This window comes from Halichoerus grypus, chromosome 5 (genome assembly GCF_964656455.1).
Source record: "Halichoerus grypus chromosome 5, mHalGry1.hap1.1, whole genome shotgun sequence".
Classification (NCBI taxonomy): Eukaryota; Metazoa; Chordata; class Mammalia; order Carnivora; family Phocidae; genus Halichoerus; species Halichoerus grypus.
The window spans coordinates 171,098,668-171,121,938 of NC_135716.1; the positions used below are offsets into that span (position 1 = coordinate 171,098,668).

The 23,271-nt window shown below is 48.3% G+C and overlaps 1 protein-coding gene across 7 annotated transcripts in view; it reads right to left on the reverse strand.

Moving 5' to 3' along the window:
* Nucleotides 1-23,271, reverse strand: part of ZBTB40 (zinc finger and BTB domain containing 40) — a 75,661-nt gene that overhangs the window by 5,224 nt on the left and 47,166 nt on the right. For 3 of the 7 annotated variants that reach the window (XM_036093095.2, XM_036093096.2, XM_036093100.2), the window contains 14 exons: nt 22,224-22,413; nt 21,483-21,625; nt 17,664-17,856; nt 15,570-15,706; nt 14,962-15,163; nt 14,488-14,621; nt 12,683-12,851; nt 11,919-12,386; nt 10,928-11,134; nt 7,049-7,213; nt 4,265-4,479; nt 2,671-2,833; nt 1,871-1,957; nt 456-682 (listed from right to left, as the gene is read on the reverse strand). In XM_036093095.2, the coding sequence (XP_035948988.2) occupies nt 456-682; nt 1,871-1,957; nt 2,671-2,833; nt 4,265-4,479; nt 7,049-7,213; nt 10,928-11,134; nt 11,919-12,386; nt 12,683-12,851; nt 14,488-14,621; nt 14,962-15,163; nt 15,570-15,706; nt 17,664-17,856; nt 21,483-21,625; nt 22,224-22,413 (2,700 nt within the window). Of the gene's footprint in view, nt 1-455; nt 1,072-1,870; nt 1,958-2,670; nt 2,834-4,264; nt 4,480-7,048; nt 7,214-10,927; nt 11,135-11,918; nt 12,387-12,682; nt 12,852-14,487; nt 14,622-14,961; nt 15,164-15,569; nt 15,707-17,663; nt 17,857-21,482; nt 21,626-22,223; nt 22,414-23,271 lie in introns of those variants that run through there. The other 4 variants (XR_004917661.2, XM_036093099.2, XM_078073674.1 and 1 more) reach the window with 4 other exon arrangements.

A 23,271-nucleotide genomic window follows, 5' to 3' on the forward strand; every position in this document is an offset into this window, starting at 1 on the left:
TAAAGGTGAGGAGCCCTGATGTACCCAGTGTCCTGTGCCCAGCCTAGAGGAGCTATCAAAGTGTTTCAGCGGCAGGGGGTCCCAACAGAGAGCTCACCCCCTTCTCCGAGATTTCCTGCCACTCCTGTCACACCCCACGGTGTTTCGCAGAAGGTGGGGGAAGTGTGTGAATTAGGACAAACCAAAGGTGTTCTGCTTTTGGAAATTCTCGTTCCAGGCTCCCTCTACCCAGGGGCCATTTGCAGGTGCTTGCCAGGAGACTAGAATGTTCTGTTCTGTTTGGTAAGAGGTCCACCAGAGAGACTCCTCTACAAGGGCCTCTCGGTCATGCTATTACTTAATGGGATCTCCTGGGAGCCCCCAAGAGAAAGGCTGGGTGGTGTGACAGAGCTGCCTCCACAGAAGCCTCAGGAACCCCGTGTTAGCACCCTCGTATCTGATGGCCCCGGAATCACCTGCACCACCTGTGAGGCTGCTGCTTGGGGTTCAGAGCCCATCACCTTTGGGTGTTCAGATTCCAAGTGACCATCCAGCTGGGCCTGGGCGGTGAAGAGCTCCCCGCAGAGCTCACAGGGGAAGGTGCTCTCTGACTGCTTGAAGTGCTCCGTGGTGACGTGGTGCTGCAGCGCTCCCGGGAAGCGGAAGGTGGCTGTACAGTACAAGCACTTGAACGGCTGGGACCCTGGAAGAGGGCGGACAGAAAGGATGGGCTAGACCGAACGCCGGAGACAAACCAGAGCGGGGAGAGGGGAGAGGAAGGAGCAACCAGGATCGAGGTGCAGAGGCAGATTCGGGTTCTGTGGGACCTGAAGCTTCTACAGTTTGGGGGATCCTCTTCAGGAAAAATAAAGCAACATTACAAATACAGGAATAGGTCCCCTGCAAGCAAGGGGCTCTGCAACCACAGCTTCGTCAGGATTAGCTTCAGACTGACCTGGCCTTGGTTGAAGGCCATTCTTCACTCAACTGTAGATCAGGATGCTGAGGACGCCATACTTCACCAAGTCTAAGAGGCACGCTTTAACATCTCTGCCATCCCTGGGTTCGATGGCATCTTATGACGGCTACGGGCTAGGCGGCAGTGGGATGTAAAATGAGCAGTGACCACACACACGGGCGCCCTGAGGGCAACACCGAGACCTGTGGGGCGTGTGTCCGTGGCTTCGAAGAACATCCCTGAGACAGGAGTGGTGCACGTTTTTAACTCCCAGGAACCAATGGTTTAGGAGGGTTTAGGAGGGATGAGTAAGGGGTGGATGTCCAGCTACATGCCCAGTGCGCCAAAAGTAGACCAGTTTCACGTCATGCTCGAGGGACCCAAACCCACGGCCTGCCTGTGCCCCATCACAGCGCCACGTGCGATGACACGCGCCTCGACAGTCGGAAGTGAAAGCTGCTCTGAGAAGCGGGATGCTCACCATGATTTATCTGGTGATTCTCCTTCTGATGTACCCATACAAGAGTGTGTACAATCTATGCCAAATTAAGTCCAAAACAGCACTTAGAATCACCTGCAAATTCTAAGTGACAATAAACTATAGTTTAACTGGCAGCAGTTTTTCTTTCTTAATGGTTCATGAAAGACTAGCATTTTAGATTTGAGGAGACACGGCAGTGGCAACAATAATCACAGGTCACGCTAGAGGGATGCTCACGGGTGCCGGGCCTTATGTGTTTTCTGTGTACTAACGTATTCAATTTGCAGTTACCCTATAAGGAAGGAAGCACTATAATTGTCCCCGTTTTATAGATGAGGAAACTGAGGCACAAGTCAGTTCGGTTACTTGGCCTGGACTGCACAGCTGTGGATGGTGGAGACGAGATGCACCGGGGCAGTCCCGGCCAGGAGCATCTCACGAGGGGCACTGACCTGAATGCTGGCACTTGATGTGAACTTGTAGCAATGCTGGCGTGGGGAAGAGCTCCTTACACTGGTCACATTCGTGGAACTTCATATCTGCGGAGCACACAAGGAAAGAAGTGGTGGGAACCAACCAGAGGACAGCTCTCTCAGGCTGGGGAGGGTGGTGATGGCCGACACTTAGCAAGCGTCTGCCAAGTGCCAGGAACCTCACAGCTATGAGCTAGCAGCGCAGTCTAGTGTAAAGAAAACGCCAGATTGGAGCCAGGCCGCCTGGATGGAAGTAGGGCTGCTACGAGAATGGAATAAGAAAGCGCCCACCAATGCTTAGCAGGTGCCTTGCGCATAGGAGATGCTTCATGACCATGGTGATTATCCCCAGACTGAGCGGCACAGTGGGTATTAACTTTCTGAAGAGAAGGAAACCGGCTCAGGAAAGAGAGGTCACTTGCCAAGGTCATGCAGCTGCTCCGTGCGGGAGTCGGGATTTCCACCCGAGCCTGTCGGCCGCTAGAGCCACCACCCGTCCCAGGCCCCACAACGTACCAGTGTCCCTCAGGGCTGGTAGGAGCTTACCGTGCTCCAGGCCCCTGGGTTTGAGAACCACTGCCACTCAAGCTACTGTTCCCTGTTACTGATGGGCCGGCGTGGCCTCCTTCAGGTGTGCCGGCACAGAACAAAGGCCACTGCCACACACACCACACTACAGCACCGGAAGCTGGGATTGGGGGCTGGAGCCCAGGACACTGTCATCGAGCCGCTCCCACTCATCAGCTCCCACTCGTGGTCTCTAGGCACCCAAATTTCACCTGCGTGCTCTGCCTTGATGTGCTTCTTGTGTTCAATGGTGTTGGAAAAGGTTTTGTCACAGGAGCTGCACTGGAGTGACGAGAATTTGGAAGATCGATGGTTCTGAGCAGCAAACACATCAGGGTGGTGGGTCCGATTGTGGTACCACAAACCAGACAATTGCTGCAAGGAATATGGCAAACGTTAAGTCTTAGAAGGTTCCAGCAAGCTGGAGAGGTCCCAAGGCCTTCGTGAGACAAATGAGCTTATGGATCTAGAATCACACTCCTACCTGTCACACTGAGTGCTCACGTGAGGGGAAAGGCTGGTGTTCGGGGGAACCAGGCACCTGTGTATTTACTGAGAGACCACTACAGGGCAGGGCACAGCCTGGTCCTTCAGAAACTCTCACCCCTCACAACAAGCCTATGAGCGAGGCATCAGAATCTTTCTAATGAGGTGGAAGCTGAGGCACACAGGGGTTAGAAGACTTGCCCAAGGTCATATCATTAGTAAACAGCAGGCCCAGGATTCAAACCCTGGCCTTCCAACTGGCATGTCTGAGCTATATCTCACTGCCTCCCAGAGGCCCCGGGAAGCAGCAGAGAAGCCCGATGGAGCAGAAGCATGTGCTGTCCCTGCTCCTTCCTGGGTTCCAGAGCAGCCCGGGGACACTCTCCCTACAGTTCCAGGCTTTCCCAGAGACCAAGCCAAGGCCTTACGCAGCTCTGTGGTCACAGCACCAGGTGTGGAGTTAGCTCTTCCATGTCTGTGGAGCTGAAATCAGCTGCTGGGCTTTTCTCCCTACATCCAAATCCTACAGACGTCACAAGAACCATTTTTTTCTCTGTAGTTTTAGAGTTGAGCTTCTCATATGTGGTTTCTTTTTAGTTCCATATGGGGTTTCCCTTTAATTACATACTAAATTCTACAGTGAAAAAGCAGACCCCTTCCCTAGGAGTTTAAAAACAGCAACAACAACCCAGTCATTGTGCTAAACAAGGTAACTCCAGGCAATGTTACACAGCCCATTGTCACTCTCATATCCCTTGACACATGGGGTCAATAGGCTCCATAGAGTGTGAATGTCCAAGGGGAAAAGCGGCATTCAGCTCATGACAGGGCTGAAATCCGAGAGAAGAGGTGTAGGAATTTTCGGCTCCAATTAAAGCTCCCAACTGGGCGCCTGGGTGGCTCAGTTGGTTAAGCGACTGCCTTCGGCTCAGGTCATGATCCTGGAGTCCCTGGATCGAGTCCCGCATCGGGCTCCCTGCTCGGCAGGGAGTCTGCTTCTCCCTCTGACCCTCCCCCCTCTCATGTACTCGCTCTCTCTCATTCTCTCTCTCTCAAATAAAAATAAATAAAATCTTTAAAAAAAAAAAAAAAAAAAAAAAAAATAAAGCTCCCAACTGCATTACTCTGACCAGATCACCTTAGAGAATCTGAGTAATTACAAGCTGCATCCTTCATGGTAGCAGCCACATCGTCCTCTCTGGGACTCCTGGCAGATGTAAGGGAGGATAGGCTGGGGACTGGGGATGGGGATGGGGACGGGGGGGGGGGAAGGGGGGGGACGGGGGGGGAGGTGGTGCTCCCGGCCGAGCGTGCGGTCACCTGGTAGGCCTTGTTGCAGATCCCACAGCTGAAGGGTTTCCCTCCGACGTGGGTCACCATGTGCCGCTCCAGCATGGAGGGGGCGCTGAAGATCTTGCCGCACGTGGGGCAGGGGTGGTACTCCTTGGAGTGCACCTCGTGGATGTGCTTGCGGTGGTCCTGCAGAGTGGGGAAGCTCATCCTGCATTTCTTGCAGTCGTACGGATCTTCTATGTCTGGTTTCACGGACGTCCGTGAGGAGAGAGGGAGGGGAAAAACACCACAGGCAGCCGTCAGGGAGATGCAGCTGCTGTGCATGGCTCCAGGTGCGAGACTGTTCAGAGGTCAGGCCCGGCCACACACTCCGAGGACCAGCCGCGAGCATGGCGATCACCTGACCACCCCCTACCTTCGTCTCGTCCCAGGAAGGGGGATGCCTCCTCTGAGGCTTCTGTGCTAAACCCCCTCTGTGGCACCAGGTAGTTCATCGCCATTCCTCACATTACATCCTACAAGTTCAATTCCATTTAACTACTTTGCAGGGAGTACTGCCCTTGCTGTTCCCCTGCCTGCGCTGGGCATTTCTGAGTGTTCTCATTTTCCGCAGAGATTTCCAGCACACTCCCCAGAGCCTCACTATTTCCTTTGTTGTCAGCGTTGACTGACAGGAAGAAGGCTTCCCTCCTCCTCACCTTACATTCAACAATACAAACATTTTCAATGTTTAATGAGTGCTGTATGACAGGCATGTTTTAAGTGCCTTACAAACATAAACTCACTCTATCTTTCCAATAACCCTATGAGTGGGATCTACTATCATCCTATTTTAGAGATTAGGAAAAGCAACGCTTAGAGAGCCCCCAGTGACACAAGTGGGAAATGGCTGAAGCGGGTGACAGTCCAGCTCTCACTCCCAAGGCCGTGCTCTGAGCCACCTGCTTAACTAGACACGCCAACTTTTCAGGGAGGCCTCAAAAATAAGAACCAGCACTGATGAAGGATACATCTGCCATCCCTATGGCAAGAGACTTCAATTTATTTTTTCTGAAAGCAACAGAAAGCAGAATGTTTTAATAATACAATCCTTTGCCTACTAGCCAATCTTACGTGTGCACGGAGTCCAATTAATTCTGGAATTTGGACACACGGCAGCACTTGGTGTCATTAACCAGTGTCCCTGTGGACATGAGCTCTTGAAATCTCAGTCTACACAGCCTCTGAAGGCACGGTGAAGCAGTTCTCCAGCCGCGATGACGCGGTCCTGTGACACAGGCAAGGAGTGGTCCAGGAGAGGGGCCTGGCCGCTGGCCTGCTGCCAATGACACGGAAGTCTTTGGGCTCCTCTTCATCCTGACAGTTTATTAGTCCCACCCTCTCCTGGCTCCCAGGTAATGCTACTAGGAAAAGGAGACTAGAGCAGAATGTCCTTTAAAAAGGTCAAAATGACACTGAAATTATGGCACTAGATCTAAGCCAGATCTCACTCATCTGGGAGTCTGCCGCAGCTGGATACGGGGACTTGTGAACTCTCTGGGGGAAAGGGGCAGCACGGTATATACCTCCTGCACTGCCCAGTGTCTAGCCCCCTGTCGGGCACATAGGAGCCCTGACAACGTCCTTTGCTGGCTGGCTGATAATATATTTGAATGTGTTGACATAAAGCCCGTGTTTGTGAGGCACTGTTTTTGCTGACAGCTAGAAACTGGTGTGTGGGAAACAGGGGTGGGGAGGGAAGAAGGGGAGAAGGATACGCAGGGTGAATGGGACGCCAGAAAGACAGGCTTTGATGGTGACAAATGGCACCTGAGAGGGTTGCTTTCACCACCAATAATACTATCTGGCATTTATTGAGCATTTTCTGTGTGTCAGGCAGGGAGCTTCATGCTTTACATGGGATACCTTGCTAATTCTCACAGCAATCCAAGGTGGTGGCATTATTATTTTTCCTCATTTACAGAAGGGGCAGAGGGGGCTTGGAAAGGTTAAGGAATCTGTTTAAGGTCTGAGGAAGTAAATGGCGGGGTCAAGGTCCAGCTCCAGCCCGTGTGCTGTCAGCGCCCAAGCTCCTAACCCCCTGCTGCGCCGTGCTGCTCACTCCCGCTGTAACCAGTCTGCTGGGGGAGGTGGGACGTGGCCACCAGACGCCACACTGGCCATTTCCCAAGGCCGGGATGAGGACGCACAGAGCTCTCTTTGCCTTCCTGTGCGTGTGTTGACCAGAAGTGTGTTTTGTCTGTATCAGTTCCGGTAGAAGGGGAGGCAGGCGGGGGCAGACCCCACTACCTGCGTGGCTCCAGGGGCACAGGGGACAGAATGCCGTGCAGTAGGCTTCCCGGGGCGGGAGGTGGGAGGCCTGAGCAGGGACCACTCACGACGGGAGATATTAACTCAGACAGCGTCTGGCTGCTCCTATGGGGAAGGCGGGTAGGACTCCAAGATGAGCGGGGGAGGGAGGGGGCGTGCAAAGAGCCGCTCAGTGGACCTAATGGGAATATTCTGTTGCTCTACGGCCTGTCTGTTACTGAGGCTCTCCTTCAAGCATAATTTGCCTTTGTCAGCCAAGCAGTGGCAGGTGGGCTAAAAAGGAGACAAGGAAACAGCCCGGACATTACACAATGACATGTTAAAATGGGATTTTTCTAGAAACAGAAACGAGGGACTCAGTTTTGAAGGAGAATAGGGGAGGGGAAGGCACCAAATGGGGCCTGGCTCTGGTGGAGTGACAACGTCTGTCATGATGGTTACACGCCTTCTCGGAGCCAGGCCTGGCACTGAGAGCCTGACAGCCGCCATCTCCGTACGTACTGTGAAAGGTGTGCAGGTGGATGGACAGGCCGTTGGCTTGCCGGAAGCCCTTGCCACAGTCCCTGCAGACATACGGCTTGTCGCCGGTGTGGGTCCTCACGTGGCGGGACAGCTCGATGGACTGGGCGAACACAGCGTCACAGTACTGGCAGGCGTACATTTTCCCTGGAAACACGCACGAGTTTCCTTATTAGAAACAGCACCAAACACGTATGGCCTCCCTAACACAAGATCACACTATAAGGCACGTGTTGGGGAATATAATCTGGGAGACGGCGTTAGAACCACACGCAATTTGTAACATACTGGGTGAGAGGTCTGGGCCCTTCTATCGGATGGCATCTCACACACAGCTGATGGCACAGTGTGGCCCCCCTCCCCGAGGAATAAGGACAGAGTTCTCATCACACAAGGCCACCCATCTGTTAACCAGGCCACCCCAAGTATGGAAGAGCTCATTCCACTCCCAGGAAGCAGAATATATATCCTCATGCCCAGAAACCCCTGGGTCTGGATCCCTCACCACACGCGCTGTGCAAAATCGCGCCTGCACACAGAGGTGACAGACGGGACTCAGAGAGGGAAGCCTCCCCCTGCTGACTTGCTATAAAGTTATTATAAATCATTTGGCTTCTCTATTCTCTCACACACATAATGAGGATACAATGGCCAGACTGCCAAAGACTGTTGGGAAATAGAGGTAAAGAGCAAGGCTGGAAAACTGGCATTTGTAAGAAACCACCAGACCAGCTGTGCCCTCAGACTCCCTTCTGGGCCAGCAGAGAAGTGGAGAAATCAGTGAGGTGAGGGTCCAGATCCCCCAAATCCTAGGGCCTACTTCAGCTAGAGCAATCAACGTCATTTGCATTTTTCACATGTTGGGCTTTGAAATAAGATTTTGTTAGGAAAAAAAGGGTTTCTTCAATCAAGAGTTGAAATTATTGAGAAGCCCAGGACTCAGCCCTTGGTCTTCTTTATCCTCCCTTTGTAGATAACCTTATCTCAGAGCTCAGATACCATCTGCACCCGGATAGCGCCCACAGTTCTATCTCTGGCTCCCAGTTTCCCCTAGAACTGCAGACTTAACACATCCAACCTCTTACGACTGTCCTTCTCTGCTTGGAGGTGTCACCGGTCCCCCAGACAGAGCTCCTGAGGCTCCGTCCCTGGCACTCCCGCGACCTGCCAGCAGCCCCCATGCACTCCGGTTTCCTCCGCTGCAGTGAACGGCAGGGCCATGTCCTCAGCTGCTCATGCCAGAAACCTCACACCCATCCTTAACTCCTCCCCGCACACCCACACGCAGCCCACCATGGGTCCTATCACTTCCGCTTCAACACCACATCCCCAAACTTGAACGTCTGACAACCGCCCCTAGCACACTCCAGCTGAGAGCCCTGTCACCTCCACACCGGACAAATGGCCCGCCCTGCCTCCCTGTGAACACGACTCTTGCCTTATTACAGCAGACTGTTGAGAGTGGCCAGAATTAACTCCAAAAAACCTAACTCACATCCTACTGCTCTTCTGCTCCCAACTGTCCTATGGCTTCCTGCTGTAGAATAATGGCCCCCAAGGATGCCCATGTCCTAACCCCTCGAAACTTGGGAATACGTCCCCTCACGCGGCAAATGGGGCTTTGCAGATATGATTAAGTTAAGGATCTTGAAATGGGAAGACTATCCTGGATTATACCAGCAGGCCCAACATAATCACAGGGTCTTTGGAGGAGGGAGCAAGAGGGTCAAAGGAGGAGGCACGATAGGGGACCCAGAGGTTGCAGGGGCGTGGCCATGAGCCGGGGAAGGCACACGACCGACCTCCACAAGCTGGGAAAACAGGGAACAAGTTCTCCCCCCGACCTTCCAGAAGGAACACACTCGCCAAAACTTTGACTCTTCCTAAAACCTCTTTTAGCCTTTTAACCTCTGAAGTGGCGAGATAATGCATTTGCATTGATTTCAGCCACTGTGTGTGGTAATCCGTTATAGCAGCAATAGAAACTAGCACACTCTGCATAAAAACCCAAGTCCTAAAAACAGAACAAAATAAAACAACAACAACAAAATCCTGACCCTGGTTTCTAAGGCCCTACAAGACCTGGCCTCTGGTGACCTCTCTGGCCTTCTCTCTTACCACTCTTCCCTTGTCTACTCTGCTTTGGCTCCTTCTAGTTTTCTTGATGTCTAACAGGTCAGGCTCATTCCCACTTGGGGAGGGGGCTCTGCACTTGGGATGCTCTTCTAGATCTGTAGGCTCTCACGTCACTCGGTTTCCTACACAAGCCTCACGTCTCCGAGGCTGCCTCTGATGAGAGCGAACCCTGCCGTTCCCCTGCTGCTTCCCCTACTTTATGCAGTGACTACTGTCTGAACTTATATTACATGTTTGCTTATGGTCCCTCTTACCCACTGGAATGCAAACTCCATGGGACCATGGTGTGTACACTTACACTCTCCCCGGTGCCTGGAATAGTGCTGCAGAAATTCATTCACTCAGTAAATGTTTCCTGAGGCTCTACTCTTGCTAGGTACTATTCCACTTATACAGAAGTGGGGGCGGGGGGGAGACTAACAGCTCCACCCTCATGGAGCTTGCATTCTAACAGGGGGAGACTGACTAGAAACACAAGAAATTAATGAAGTAGATAATATATCCTACGACAAGCCCCACGGAGGAAAACAATGCAGGGGAGCTGGAGCTGGGGCTGAGATTTTACACGGGGTGGTTGGGAAAGGACTCGTGGGGAAGAGGTATGAATGAAGACCTGAAGGAGGTGAGGAGGGATGACAAGAAAGCAGGTGTCCTGCAGGGCTGGAGCCTTGCAAGGAGGCTGCAGTGGGGAGAACGGGGTGAGGGCGGGGAGAGGAGTAAGAGGGGAGGTCTTAGGGGACCTGGTCACGGGGAGCCTGGTGGGCTATCGTTAGGCCTTCAGATTTTACACCGAGTAAGGTGAGGAGCCTTTGCAAAAAGGTTCTGAGCAGAGGAGTGACAGGATATGGGTTAGCACTAAAAGGACCACTGGGGCCTGTGTCCCAAGAGCACCATCTAGGGAGAGGAGGAGAGCAAGGAGACCAGTTAGGTGGCCCCTACCACAATCCACGTGAGATGATGGTGGGATTTTATTTTATTTTTTTTAAGATTTTATTTATTTATTTGAGAGAGAGAGCATACAGAGGGAGAGGGAGAAGCAGGCTTCCTGCCAAGCAGGGAGCCCGATGCGGGGCTCGATCCCAGGACCCTGGGATCCTGACCTGAACCGAAGGCAGACGCTTCACTGACTGAGCCCCCCAGGCGCCCGATGGTGGGGCTCTTCCTTACACATAAATGTACAAACAAGGCAGAGAGTCCTCCGAGAAGCCCTCACTGACCACGCACCTCCCCGCCTCTGACAGGACTAGAAACCCCTCCTCCATCCTTCATCTGGCTGGGGTTATGCCCTATCCCACTGCCGACGGCTCTGCACTGCATCGGTCTCTACACCAGGGAACCCCTGGCCCATCAGCTCTGGGAGCACAGCAGTTCCAGCTTCGTCACTCGGCCACGGCCGCTGCCTGACCCATAGCAGGTGCTCAGCCAGGGTTTTTCTCATGCTTGAACTCCACCTCCAAGCCCAAGGAACTCCTGGCTTTCTGCCAAGTCTGCAACTGTACGGTCACAATCCTACCTTAGCTAGCCTCTCTTCGCAAACTCTCACCACGAGCATCTTACCTGCCTGTGTGTCTATGTACTCCCGTCATCACTCCAGACAAAGACTTTGCATTGTTTTTTTGTTTTTAATCTACTTGAGATACATGTCATGCCTAGTTCCAAATGGGTTTTTGGGCAGTTCACCCGTTAAAGTTGGCAGGAAAAATGAAGAAAGTCTCCAGGCCTTACCTTCTGAGTGCTTCTTCTTGGTGTGGTAGGCCAGGGCAGAAGCCTGGGTGAAGGTCATCAGGCAGTGCTTGCACATGAACGGGCGGTCCCCCGTGTGAAGGCGCAGGTGGTTCTTCAGGGTAGAATTGGCTGCAAACTTGGCCCCACACTCTTCACAGGAGAAAGGCTTCTCGTCAAAGTGCTCTGTCAGTTTGTGGTACTGCATGCCTAGGAAAGTCATGCCAGGGACCAGAGGGACACCAGTCATCAACGTGAGGACTCCAGCATGAGGACACGTAACAGCACTGTCTGAGGCCAGACCCCAAGAGGAAGCACAGCATGAACCACAGGACAGTAGGCCATGCTCACTCGGACCTCACTCAGCCATGCTGCTCAGCCGCCTACCGCCCAGCACTCCAGAGGTCACCTTGGTCCCACTCCTGTTTGGGGCAGGCATCAAGTGTTCTGGGTTTATCTTTCCCCTCCCCTCTCTCTCTTAAATAGCATCCACCACCCAGAAACAGCGAAACAAAACTCACTTTTATGTTTCACTGGGTTTATCCAACATCTGGGACAAGGGTAAACAATTTTGACTACACACCCCAGGGTTTCTGTGACTCGTTTATTATCAAGAAATAAGTGATACGTGGAAACCTAAGAGTCAGGTGTTAAATAGCTGGTTATTATTATAAATAATAGTAGCCACAATTTACTAACTCTACTGCAGGCACTGTACGTATGTGTTTAACTATATTATCTTAAATCTTTATAACAATTCAAAAAAATGGGTGGTGTCAGGGTGCCTATTTAACAGATGGGAAAATTAAAGCTTGGAGGGCTGATTCTACAGCTCATGCTTTTCTCAAAACATTACCCTGCCCCTGCAGGAGTCTGCTGTTGCCCAGGCCCATCCATAGCCCTTCCTGCACACAGCTAGAGGCAAGGCCTAGAATCCACACTACAATATCCAGAATTCTCACCCTCTGAAATTACTTCACCTTCTTTAAAGTACCTGAGGCATGGGCAAATTCTCTTCCACAGAGGTCACATGTCACCGGCAGCCTCTTCTTCTTCTTCTTCGGGACATCGGGCTCTCCTCCTGCACCATGGGCCTCCAGCTGATGTTTTTCCAGCTCCTTCTTAGAATCCTTGGTCTCGCTGCACTCCTTACACTGCACCTGTTTGCTCTTGGCCACCCGGCAGCGCTTCATGTGCACCTTCAGGCGGCAGTAGAAATGGAAGCTTTTGTCACACGCCTTACAGACGAAGCTCTTCTTGGCAGAGTCGGGGGAGGCAGACGTGTCTTTCTCTTGTTGCTCTGGCAAGGAACCGGTCTCGCCTTGACCGCTCTGTTTCCCAGGCTGGCAGCCTTCCTCTGCTGGCTCGGCTACTTTCTCATCTGTTCTGTCGTTGGCTTCACGGTGAAATTTGGTGTTCACCTTCCATCTTTCCCTCCCTCCACTTTCCTGAGTAAGGAAGCCTGCAGACGGAGAAAAACTGCATGGCTCTGGAAATTCTGCGTTTCTACTTTGCTTCCTAACTTTTCTTAGAGAAGGCTGCAGACTATGTGGGACCCTCTAAAACTCTGGAGTAACACCACTGTCACCTTTACTTTCCGATACATGACCATAGCATCAGTTTACATCTCTGCTTGTGACCTATCTAGGTACTGAGAGCATACCGAATAAGGCGGCAACGGACGAACCCTTCTAAGAACTGCTGCCTCTTCTCTCCAGTACGGACACAACCTGCGAGCCCCACCCCACTGCTCCTTACCAGCGTATGCTAACTCATGCATGACAGGCTGCAGGCCCGGGAAAGATCTGTGGACGCTGCACAGGAGGTGACATATTTCAATGGCCGGGACAGATTTTTCCATGGCTCTGCTCAGCACTACTTTCAGGGAAGCTTCAGGGCTGGCTGTCTCAGAGGAAATGCTCAGAATCTAAATGAACACCATGAGACAAAGGCTTGCGGTTAATATCAGCAGTATTCTCCATGGTTTTCAACTTAGGGGGAAAGAAAGCTAATTTCAGGAAGGCACTGCTCCATCTATAACAAGTTTACATTTCTTGTGATAAATGTAGTGGAGAACCCTCTTTTCCAGAGAACAGGGAAATTGGCAAAATTAAAAAAAAAAAAAAAGGAAGAAAGAAAAGAAAAGGGAGGCCCGTGTCAAGACAAACGTGCAAATACAAAGAAGGTACCAGCAAGGAAGCACTGCGCATTTTCTACAAGAAGTAACTTTTCAGAAGCCAGGAGTCTCCACAAGAACTTTTCTAGATCTTAATATTAAAAGCTTGGAAAGCTGTAGGATTTGGTAGTTGGTGGCTCTGTCTTGAAGATCCAGATAATTTTTCATAATATATAATTGTCTCAGTGTCTGGAAGTAATTCTGCATGATCAGTGGCTTCACATTTTTAGACCCTTAGATGTACCCTTTTAAACATTTTCTTTCATGAAAAAAAAACTCAGCTTTTTAAAGACGGTTCAAATAGGGGCTTTAAAGAGGCCAAGAATTTTATTTCAAAGCCATCCTCTTTCAGAATGTTAGAGCTATCAGCAGAAAGAGTCCGTACACTGAGAAAATAAAGCAAAACCATCCACAGATGGCCAAATGGAATTTTCGTTTGAGAAGACATTTTATTTCTGCTCTTTTCAAGTCTATCTAAATAAACCTAATGTCCCTGGAGGCAGGCCTGAGATTCATTAGCAAGGCTCAAACTCATCAACTGCAGGAGCTCCGTTTCTGAAGCAGGAAGCATGCTAGAGAGAGTCTAGCAGATGCATCCTTCCTGTGAAGCCCCAAAGAAATATGTTCCACCTTCTTCCCATCTGAGAGTCAGACCAAGGTGGCGCTGTCACCTGTGTGGACAGTGTTAGAAACCTGCCCTTCTGCACACCTTCCACGCCTACCTGGATTAAAAAGCACGTACAGGTGAACCTAATTTTAGTCCCTTTATAATTCTTCCCCACTTGAGATGCCCATGATCCTGGGCTGGACATCCATGAATCCCCCCGCCGTCCCCACCTGGTTTTTCTGGGACGCTGGCCACACTGAGAAGCATTACAGAAAATGAGCTGGCACTGTTTGCTACCGCATATGGGCAAAAGCTTTGTTCTATCTATGTTTATCTTGGCTCTTCCTAGACGCTGGAACAGAGTATGTAATATGACCAACTTTACTTTTCTTCCTCTGAAAACAGTTGCTTTTGAGAACATGTTAGGGAACAGTATCATGGTTCCCCTTGAGTTTACCTAGGTTTAGGCAAATGAAATACATCTAGGTTTGAGTCACATGAGCCTGGGTTCAAATCCTGACTTCAACTCTGACCAGCTGGAGCATCCTAGACATGTTACTGAACCCCTTGGAGCCTGAGTTCCCTCATCTGTAATATGTGGATGATACCACCCTGCCATGCAGAGTTGGGAGAATTAAAAAACAAAGAAGTGTTGGCTCAGCACGGGGCTTGGCTCGCAAAAGGCACCCCGCATAATCTGGTGCCCCCCTCAGGAACGAGACCATCCAGGGCATTAGCCTGGTAGAACTCTCTGGAACAACGGGTTTTCCCCCGCCGCACCTCCTTCACAGCGTCTACCAGCTGTTCCTCCTCTGCAGTAAAGCACTTGAGTCCCACCCCCTGTTGGATGGCCTCTAGGATCAGTCTGCGATGCCTCAGGATGGCTTCCAAGGCTGCACTTTCTGGGCTGGCCACTGAAAGAAAGGGGGATTGAAAACTCATGAGTGAAGCTATGAGCACCATTTTTCCTTCACCTTTCTCAACTCAACTCTTCACAGGGAGGATACACTTCACCAATCTCCTTCCTGGGGCTGGGAGTGGGGAAAATGGCAAATTAATATAAGCGCAGACTATTTCCTGCGTATTTTATTTTACGAGGTGCACAAACTCCCATGTCCTTGAACAAAACTGCCAGTCCTTACTTCCGATGGTGGGGATGTGGAAGATGGCCATGAGAGCTGCTGCTCTTTTCTGGCAAGACTGACGCTACTCTCCACCGGGGACAAGGCTCTGACAGAGATCAGGTAGGCCTACCTGCCCGGAAGAAGGCATCAGCACCAGATTCCCTTCGTATTTCCTCCATGAGCAGGTTCAGGGGGCAGGTCTTGGTCTCCTGAGCCACCAGAAGCAATTGCCAAATGGCTGTTGCAGAGAGAGTCTGCTTTTCTAGAACTGCTGACATCAGAGAACTGAAACCACCCGAGCCAGAGTCACGTTTCACGAGCTTCTCCATGACCTTCAAGATGTGGCACAAAAATACATGTAAGGGATCCTCTAGGCGCCAGCCCAGCTGCAGAGCTGCAAGTCTGAGTCCTGGGCTACAGTGGACGTACTTCTGGGGGTTTCTCAACATCACTTCTCAACCAGAGAGACTTCTATAACTGCCAAAGCTCTTCACACTTCCTTTTGAATGCCTTTCTTATTACTGCAGAAATTACAACCTCTGACTTATCACTCTGCCCTAGAAATCAAATCACCTTGTTTTTCTCCTTCTCTACGGACCCCTTAGCATTTCTCATCACGGCTGTGTGTGTACATTTATGTAAAATACAAATATATTTTTAAAGTATGTATATATGTCATCTTTTTTCCTTCTCTCATTTTACCCACCCTCCCTCCCTCTCCCCCTCTTTTTCTCTTACCTCTCTTTCTCCACGGGCTAAACCCTTCACGTGTGGGATCATTTTTAGTAATATCTGGCTGTCTGTGAAAATCTCCAAGAGGTTTTCATGATACCGCCTCAACAGCTCGGTCCCATAATCATCAGGGCTTGCTTGGACTGCAAGGATATTAGCAAAACAATAATGTTTGCTACAACAAAATGTCCTTACGGGCTTCTGCTACAGAGGATGAGGGGAGTTACAAATGACAGAGGAAGAGCATTATCACACAAGTGCTCTGTCTCCTCTGCAAGGCAAGTTCGGCTCCTGGCTTGGGGCCTCATATACGTGTGTTCAGATCTCCTTTGGTTTACCCTTAATCACTTGGTGCTTCGGGTCACAAAACCACTAACGCTTTCAAAGTCAGCGGTTTGCAAAGTCAGTGATTACTCAACAGGGAGGTAATTAGAAGGCGTGCTTGTAAGAGATTCAGACATACAGATTCAAGGGGTGTTATTCCTCGAGCCTGAGGTTAAGGATCCATGTGGCAATCCAAAATACTAGCAGGCATGAGTCAAGATTCCGGTAGTGAAGCTGACCCATCGTTCTTCATGCCCTTTGAGCCAATCTGTTACTTTCTTTTAAAAGGTCATATTTAATTTCAAAGTAAGAAAAATAAACACCATCAGGCATTTCCTTTGGTTTTACAGATATTTAAAAATGTATTCTCCTCTTTGGCCCAGTTAACTTTGCTTCTGGGAATCATGCCTTAAGAAATGCTCTGGAGGCAAAAAGTCTGTGTACAAAGATATTTGTCACTGTGTAACCTGTGATGAGGAGGGGGAAGAGAACACCTGATATTCACTGAGGACCTATGATTTGCTAAATGCTGCACATACATTGTCTCACAGTAGCCACAAAAATGGATGTGATGGGTGCCATTCTCACCCCCATCTCAGAGAGGAAAAAGCGAGGTTCAGAAGGGTTAAGTCATTGGCTCAGGGTCACACAGCTACAAAATAATTAGGTAGTCTTGATAGCCCTAACCGTTACACCACATGTACCCCTAAACAGGGCATGAGTAATGCATGATATACATCCCTATAATGGAAAACTACACAGCCTTCAAAAATAGGGTTATAGAGCATTTTCTGCAATGTGGGGGGGAAAGTTTATATTACACTGTTAAACAGAGGAAATTATAAAATTATAAAATACAGTAGAATATCTCACCATTGTAAAAATGTGACAAATACGTCAATGTGCTAGTACTGACATAATCAAGTGGAAGGGTTTGAGGTTGTTTTCTTCTTTATTTTGTAAATTGTTCAAGTTTGTATTGGTATTCTTTTTTTTTTTTTTTTTAAGATTTTATTTATTTATTTGACAGAGAGAGAGATAGCGAGAGCAGGAACACAAGCAGGGGGAGTGGGAAAGGGAGAAGCAGGCTTCCCGCGGAGCAGGGAGCCCGATGCAGGGCTCGATCCCAGGACCCTGAGACCATGACCTGAGCCGAAGGCAGACGCTTAACGACTGAGCCACCCAGGCGCCCTGGTATTCATTATTTTTATAAGCTAGAAGAAAGTTCTCTCCTTTTCCAACTACCCTTTTTCTGAAAACCACCTCGGTCTCAAATGCTCTGGGATTGGGGAGAATTGGCTAGACTTGGTGCATTTTTCTAAGGACTGGGACAGGGACTCCTGTCCCCCCAGACTGAAGGTACACGAGGGGTGGGTAATTCTGGGGACCGCCAGAACCAAACAGCACTCACACGGGAGTGGGAAAATCAAGATCAGAGTCTTGGCTGCTTAGATTTATCAACCCAGCTTGTCGAAATCATGAGCTCTGTGAGCCGGCTGGCTCCTTCGGCATTCCCAGGTGCCAGGTGCCAGCCCTGGAAAAGCCACACCTTCACAAACGCCGAACCACGGGAACATCACGGAGACGCCTGATGGACAAGAGGCGTTCTCAGATTTCAGATCTTAACTCCAGAACTACTGAGAATCACTGCTTTCTGTTGTACAAGGGCATCTCTCACCATTACCTCATCTCCCCAGCATGGAGCCCAAAGGGTGTTGAAGCTCTAATTTTCTGTGGGAGAGGTTCCAGTCCAGAGAGCCGACAATTAACGGATACCTGGGGTGCCTGACGAGGTGGCTAATCGCTGCAAATTCTCCAGCAGAAGGCCCAAGTGTGGTGACGCCGGTTTCACAGCCTGAAGGAGTTTTACCAAACTCTCTGCAGTCAGAGTCTTATCTTCAGACACACTGTGCAGAAGCTTCTCCATCGTCTCCTTGGGTGTCCCGCCCTCGCAGCAATCCAGGATCACCTGCAGCGGCAAGCAATCGGGCAGACAGCGGTTACTGGCACTTCCAGATGCATCTGATGCGCCGCGGGGAACCCAGTAAGACTCTCAGCAGGACCGGGCGCCTGTCCCCGGGTCCCCCTCCGCGGCCTCTGGCCCCGCTGTTCCCAGAGTCTCCTCCTTGTGCTATGTCAGTAAAAAGCCCAAGTTTTCTCCAAACGAACAGCTCTGTGAAAATCCTTCCTCCTCAACTGCAGGTCTGTGTAGACGCTTTGTGGTTCCCCCCCCACCCCTCCCCCCCAGTTTGCATTTTGTGAGATTTCTACCCGAAGCCCACATGGCAGTGCAGGCAGCCTACCTCTCCCCCGGTTCTTCAGACTGGGTTCGTTCAGACACGGGGAGACTGAGAAACAGACCGGCAATTAATGAATACAGCTAGGGCGGTTTTCAGCCTCCATTCAATAACTACATGATTGTGTAAGAGGTTGCAATTTCAGGGCAATCCTGTTATTTTACTTCCTTTTACTTAATTTTCATAGCAATATGAATGTCCAGATAATTTACACATTAGTCTGTGGTCTCCAAAATAATAGATTTAAAGTGCATTTCTGGATAATTTTTCTTGTAGATTCTGTATTCTCGATCTCTCTTATCAGCTCCATGCACACATGGCTCCAGTCATCATCCCCCACTTCCACCCCCTTGTTCTTCCTTGGTGTGCTGGAGTCAGGAGGGCACAGGGCTCCAGCAAGAGGTTGAACAATAAAACACATGACTGTTATTTTATAGTTATTTTCCTATTACAAGAGAACTATTTCCTAATGTACTACAACTCACTGTGTATAACTTGGCTCTTACGGCACAGATAACGTGGGAGGTTGTTTCAACACATATAATCTACAGATTCCTTAAGTAACCGAATTTTGAGCTTTCCTTTGGGAAAATACCAGCTTTCAGGAGAAACAGTCAAGCAGATCAGTCACAGTAGCATGCCAGAGGATGCCATTATCAAATTAACTCCCATTTAAAAATAAATTTAGCTATAAAGCCAAATTAGTTTCATGTATATGAAAGGAGCATCTATATTATATATATGAAAGGAATGCATACATTATATATTAAGCTGTCATATTCATCAATACAGAACATAGTCATTCTCTTTGTTTAATGTCTAATATAACTAGATTCCTACTAAATGAATCATAATTTAAAATTAAAGCACCTGTATCTAAAAACCATGCTGATTTCAGTGCTCTTAGTTCCCAAGCAATGACCTGATACATAATGAGGCAGCCAGATACTGTCCAGAGTGGGTAGGGGCTTTAAAGCCAGACAAGCCTAGGAGGAACCCCAGTCCTAAAATGTACAGCCGGTGTGACCTTCAGTGAGTCCTTTCTTTCTTTGAACCTTATCTTCCTCATCTGCGAAAGAAGAGAATAATACCAACTCTTGCACACCTGTTATTAGGAGTTTCTGAAGTGAAGTTGCTATTTGTAGAGCCTGACGTAACGTCTAGGACATACGTGATCTTTAAATGACAGTTGGTATTGATACCCTTAGGCAGCTGTATGCACAGTGGTTAAGAGAACGTGCCGTGTTTCCAAGTCTGAGCTCCAGTATGGATGCCCAGCAGCTGTGTCTCTGGGTGAGCTGCTTCACCTTCCTAAGTGTCTGTTTCCTCATATTTAAAATGAGGGTAATATCCGTGACTTCATAAAGTTGATGTGAGGGTAGAATTTAGTAATGTTTAAAAGGTCCTCAGCACACTGCTCGGCACACGGTAAGCAGTAAGTTAACAACTGTCATAATTACTATTTTTGTATGTTTCCAACCCTGAAGTAAAGACACTTCTATTTACCATTTCTTATAGAACCCAGGGTATGTACACGTAGGGGCCGTGGTGCCTTGATTAGCATCATTCTGTAACAGAAGAGAGCTCTAAAAGGCCCGAGGGCATGTTCCATGTGATGCCCACACACTGTGGCCATTCAATCAACATTCACCTCTATGGTCCTGGTTTATTGTTTCGCTTCAGTTTTCATGAGAAGAAGTAGCTTAATGAAGCTCTGGTAGAACCCCAATTCTAAGAGGTGTTTTTGTGATTTGTAACTAATTAAAGTTCTTCTGCTTCAGTCCTTTCTGTCAAGTAAACTGAAAGTGACAGAGGAAAATGACACTGTGGTCTGTCTTGGTGCAGAGAATGAGGCTGAGTCTGGGCTCTTCCTATAAATGCTGTTTTACCGAGATAATGAAACAGTTCAAAGGACACATTCAATCTAGCTAATAAGGAAAAGGTTTGAATGAGTAATCGAATGAAATCCCTAAACAGGGAATCAGGTACTTCTAGAGCTATAAGCAACTTACTTAAACTGAGTGCCTGAAATTACATTCAGTCTTAAGCCTAAGGAGAAACCAGAAGCTTAATCTTATTTTGTATATTATCTTTCTCTAAGAAATTCAAAGGAGTTATAATTTTGGGAACACATAATTTATAAAGTCTGATTTTGAGATTAAGGATTGTTCCCATTTTATATGAAAAAACTACAATTTATGACCACTGAGAAAAAGAGAATTGAGGATCCAGTCTTTACTACTGATCCATTCTACCACTGCTTTCTAAACATTTTCTCTCCCAAACATGTAAGCCACTTCCCAGCTTTAAGAATTGATGCCACAGAAGTTCTCTGTCCCTATTCCTTCCTTCCAGATATAAAAATATTTTTAGCACAAAGTTGAAATCAATAACACCAACAAACACAGTTATCTAGTTGACTTGAGAAGTCATGACAGCAGTTTCATGAGGATTTTAGTAGCTGCTAGTGGAAGAGTAAACTGGTACAACCTTTCTGAAGGGCAATTTGGCAATATACAGCAAACACTTGAAAAATTTTATACTCTCTATTCCAAAATTCCACTTCTTAGAAATTACTCGAAGGAAATAGTTTGAGAAGTATGCAAAAATTGTGTGCAAGCATGTTCTCTACATCATTTATTATGGCAGAAAGTTGGAAACAAATGTGCAACAACAAACAACTAACGAATTATGGTATGTTCATTAAACAAAATACAATGCAGCTACCAAAGCCCATACTATAGTACGGAAATATATTCACAATACATTAAATAAAAAACCCAAAGTTATTCTGTATAAGCCTATCCCAGGATGACTCAAACGAGAAAAAGTGGGAGCACATGCTCTAAAATGTCAGCAATGATCATCTCTGAGTGGTGAGATGGCGAGAGATTTTAATTTTTTTTCTTTTTGCTTGTTTCCCCAATTTTTCCTACAGGTGAACAGTGTATCGTTTCTGTAAAAAAGAAAAGTGCCAAAATTATAATTACAAATGTGCCTAAACGTTTTCACTCCTGGGGCAACTGTTTTACATTAACAACTCATCGAGTCAGAGCAGGACTATCCCCACCCTCTCCACGTACCTAAACATTTCATCACACGACACAATGTGCGAGCCCCTCAGCCAGCTGCTGCCAAGGGTACAGAGACACGTTCAAGAATGTGAACGTCTAGGTGCTTACTATGCAGTAGCTACAAAAACACTGCAAGGGAAAAAGTGCTATGGGCCACAAAGGAGGTTAAAAAAAGTGCTACATAAACTCAGGAAGGAGGAAGGGATGCTCGACCCCACAGTTACCCTTTTCTCAGTGCCAGTCAGGAATTCCTCCTTGGCTGTTTCCAGGAACTCCAGGATAGGTCTCAGCTGTGTGACACACTGGATCAGGTCCTCTTTGTGTTCTAGTAACAGAGCAGACAAGGTCTTTCCCTCCTCTGTGCTCCCTGGGGGAAGAGAGAGTGTGAGAGACGCACAGGAGAAGCTAGTCAATTTGAAGAAAATGACAGCACGGTTTGTCAAGAGAGATCTAACAGAATAGTAAAGTGATTCTCAGCCTATTTTGAGCACCCAAATGCAGAATCTCTTTCTGGAGAGGAAAATACTTTATTATTCTGTTTAAACTCTATGAAAGGAAAAATGTTTCATTTATCTGTCGAAACACAAAGCTGCAGAGCCAGGCAGAGGTCAACTTCCGGTTGGCAAGGCCACTGCTTTGTACCTAACCCAAACGAGAGAAACTTCGGCCATCAGTGCTGCCGGCAAACCAGTTCACCCTGGGCACTCAAAACATCGCCTGGGATGTGTGGCTTGTGAAGGGCAGGAGAACACTGATGATCCTCTCCAACTTCAAGGTGTCAGACTAGTTAACTAGGGGAGAGGAATGGAGACTCAAATTTAGCTTGTATATATTTAACAGGCAGCTTCTGGAATTATGTGTAGAACTGATGTGAAAATCACTTAATGGTAACTAAGCCGCTGAGGAAATGTATCACCGGAGCAAACTCGACAGCACCTTCCCAGGTGGACAGGGTTTTCTCCTACCTTTTGGCTGCACCGCGTCGACATCTGGTTTTCTGTCTAACAGTGCTGCCCTTACTGCGGGATTGGAATCTTGGTACAGCTTCAAGAGCGACACGACAGTCTGAACATCCAGGCTCTCATCTCTTACTTTATCCAGGATTCTCTGGAATGCCGAGTGTCCTTCTTCACCCTCAAGACATCCCATTATAGTCTGTGGACACAAGTAACCGGAAAGAGAGATCAGCCAGCCACAAGAACCCCATGCTCCTTGGATTTGGTGAGTGAGGCCCTCAACAATTTGATCCCTGCCTCTTTGGCCTTTCGTGGTATTTGGCATTCCGATGGCTTCCGTATCACGGCTCTTCTGACTTCAGAACACTGAAGCATTCAGGATGGATAAGCACCCACCTTTCTGATCCCTCCTACTCGGCCTTCCTCACTGGTTCTCCTTCCAAATCCCTAACCATAAGCAGTACCGAAAACTGATCCCAACTCTATTTTTTCTCCTGTATGATCTCCCTTTGGAAAAACTCTTACATATACAGCTTTCATATCACCTCTAGGCCGATAACCCTGAAAACTAGCTCCCTAATGCTAAGCTTTCTGTTTAAATCTAGAGCCACACAGTTTCTACTAGAAATGCCTTATCCTCCAGAGGTCTTGGCACCACATGCCACCATCTGGACTCTTCTAACCCTGGAGTACTAAAATATCAGCAACTCCAGTGGTGAAATAAACAAAATTAGTGGGAGGAAGGCCAACTGGAAAGAAGGGTTAATATTTCTATTTTAGCAATAATAAATTTATTTTAAAAAAATCTGGAACCAAAAGTTAATTTTATGTGCACAGCCTTTATATTTCTACTTGGCAAAACTACAACCTACCTTTGATGTTTTTTAGTGTCAATACTATAAAAGAAGAGTTTCCTCACAAGAAAGCAAAAAGTTATGGTTTTCTGCACATACACCACACACACACACATACAACATGAAAGGATCTCATGAATATCTATACTTGCAAAGTTCAGCTAGACAGTTATTATAAATTCTGGTAGTAATTATAGGTTTAA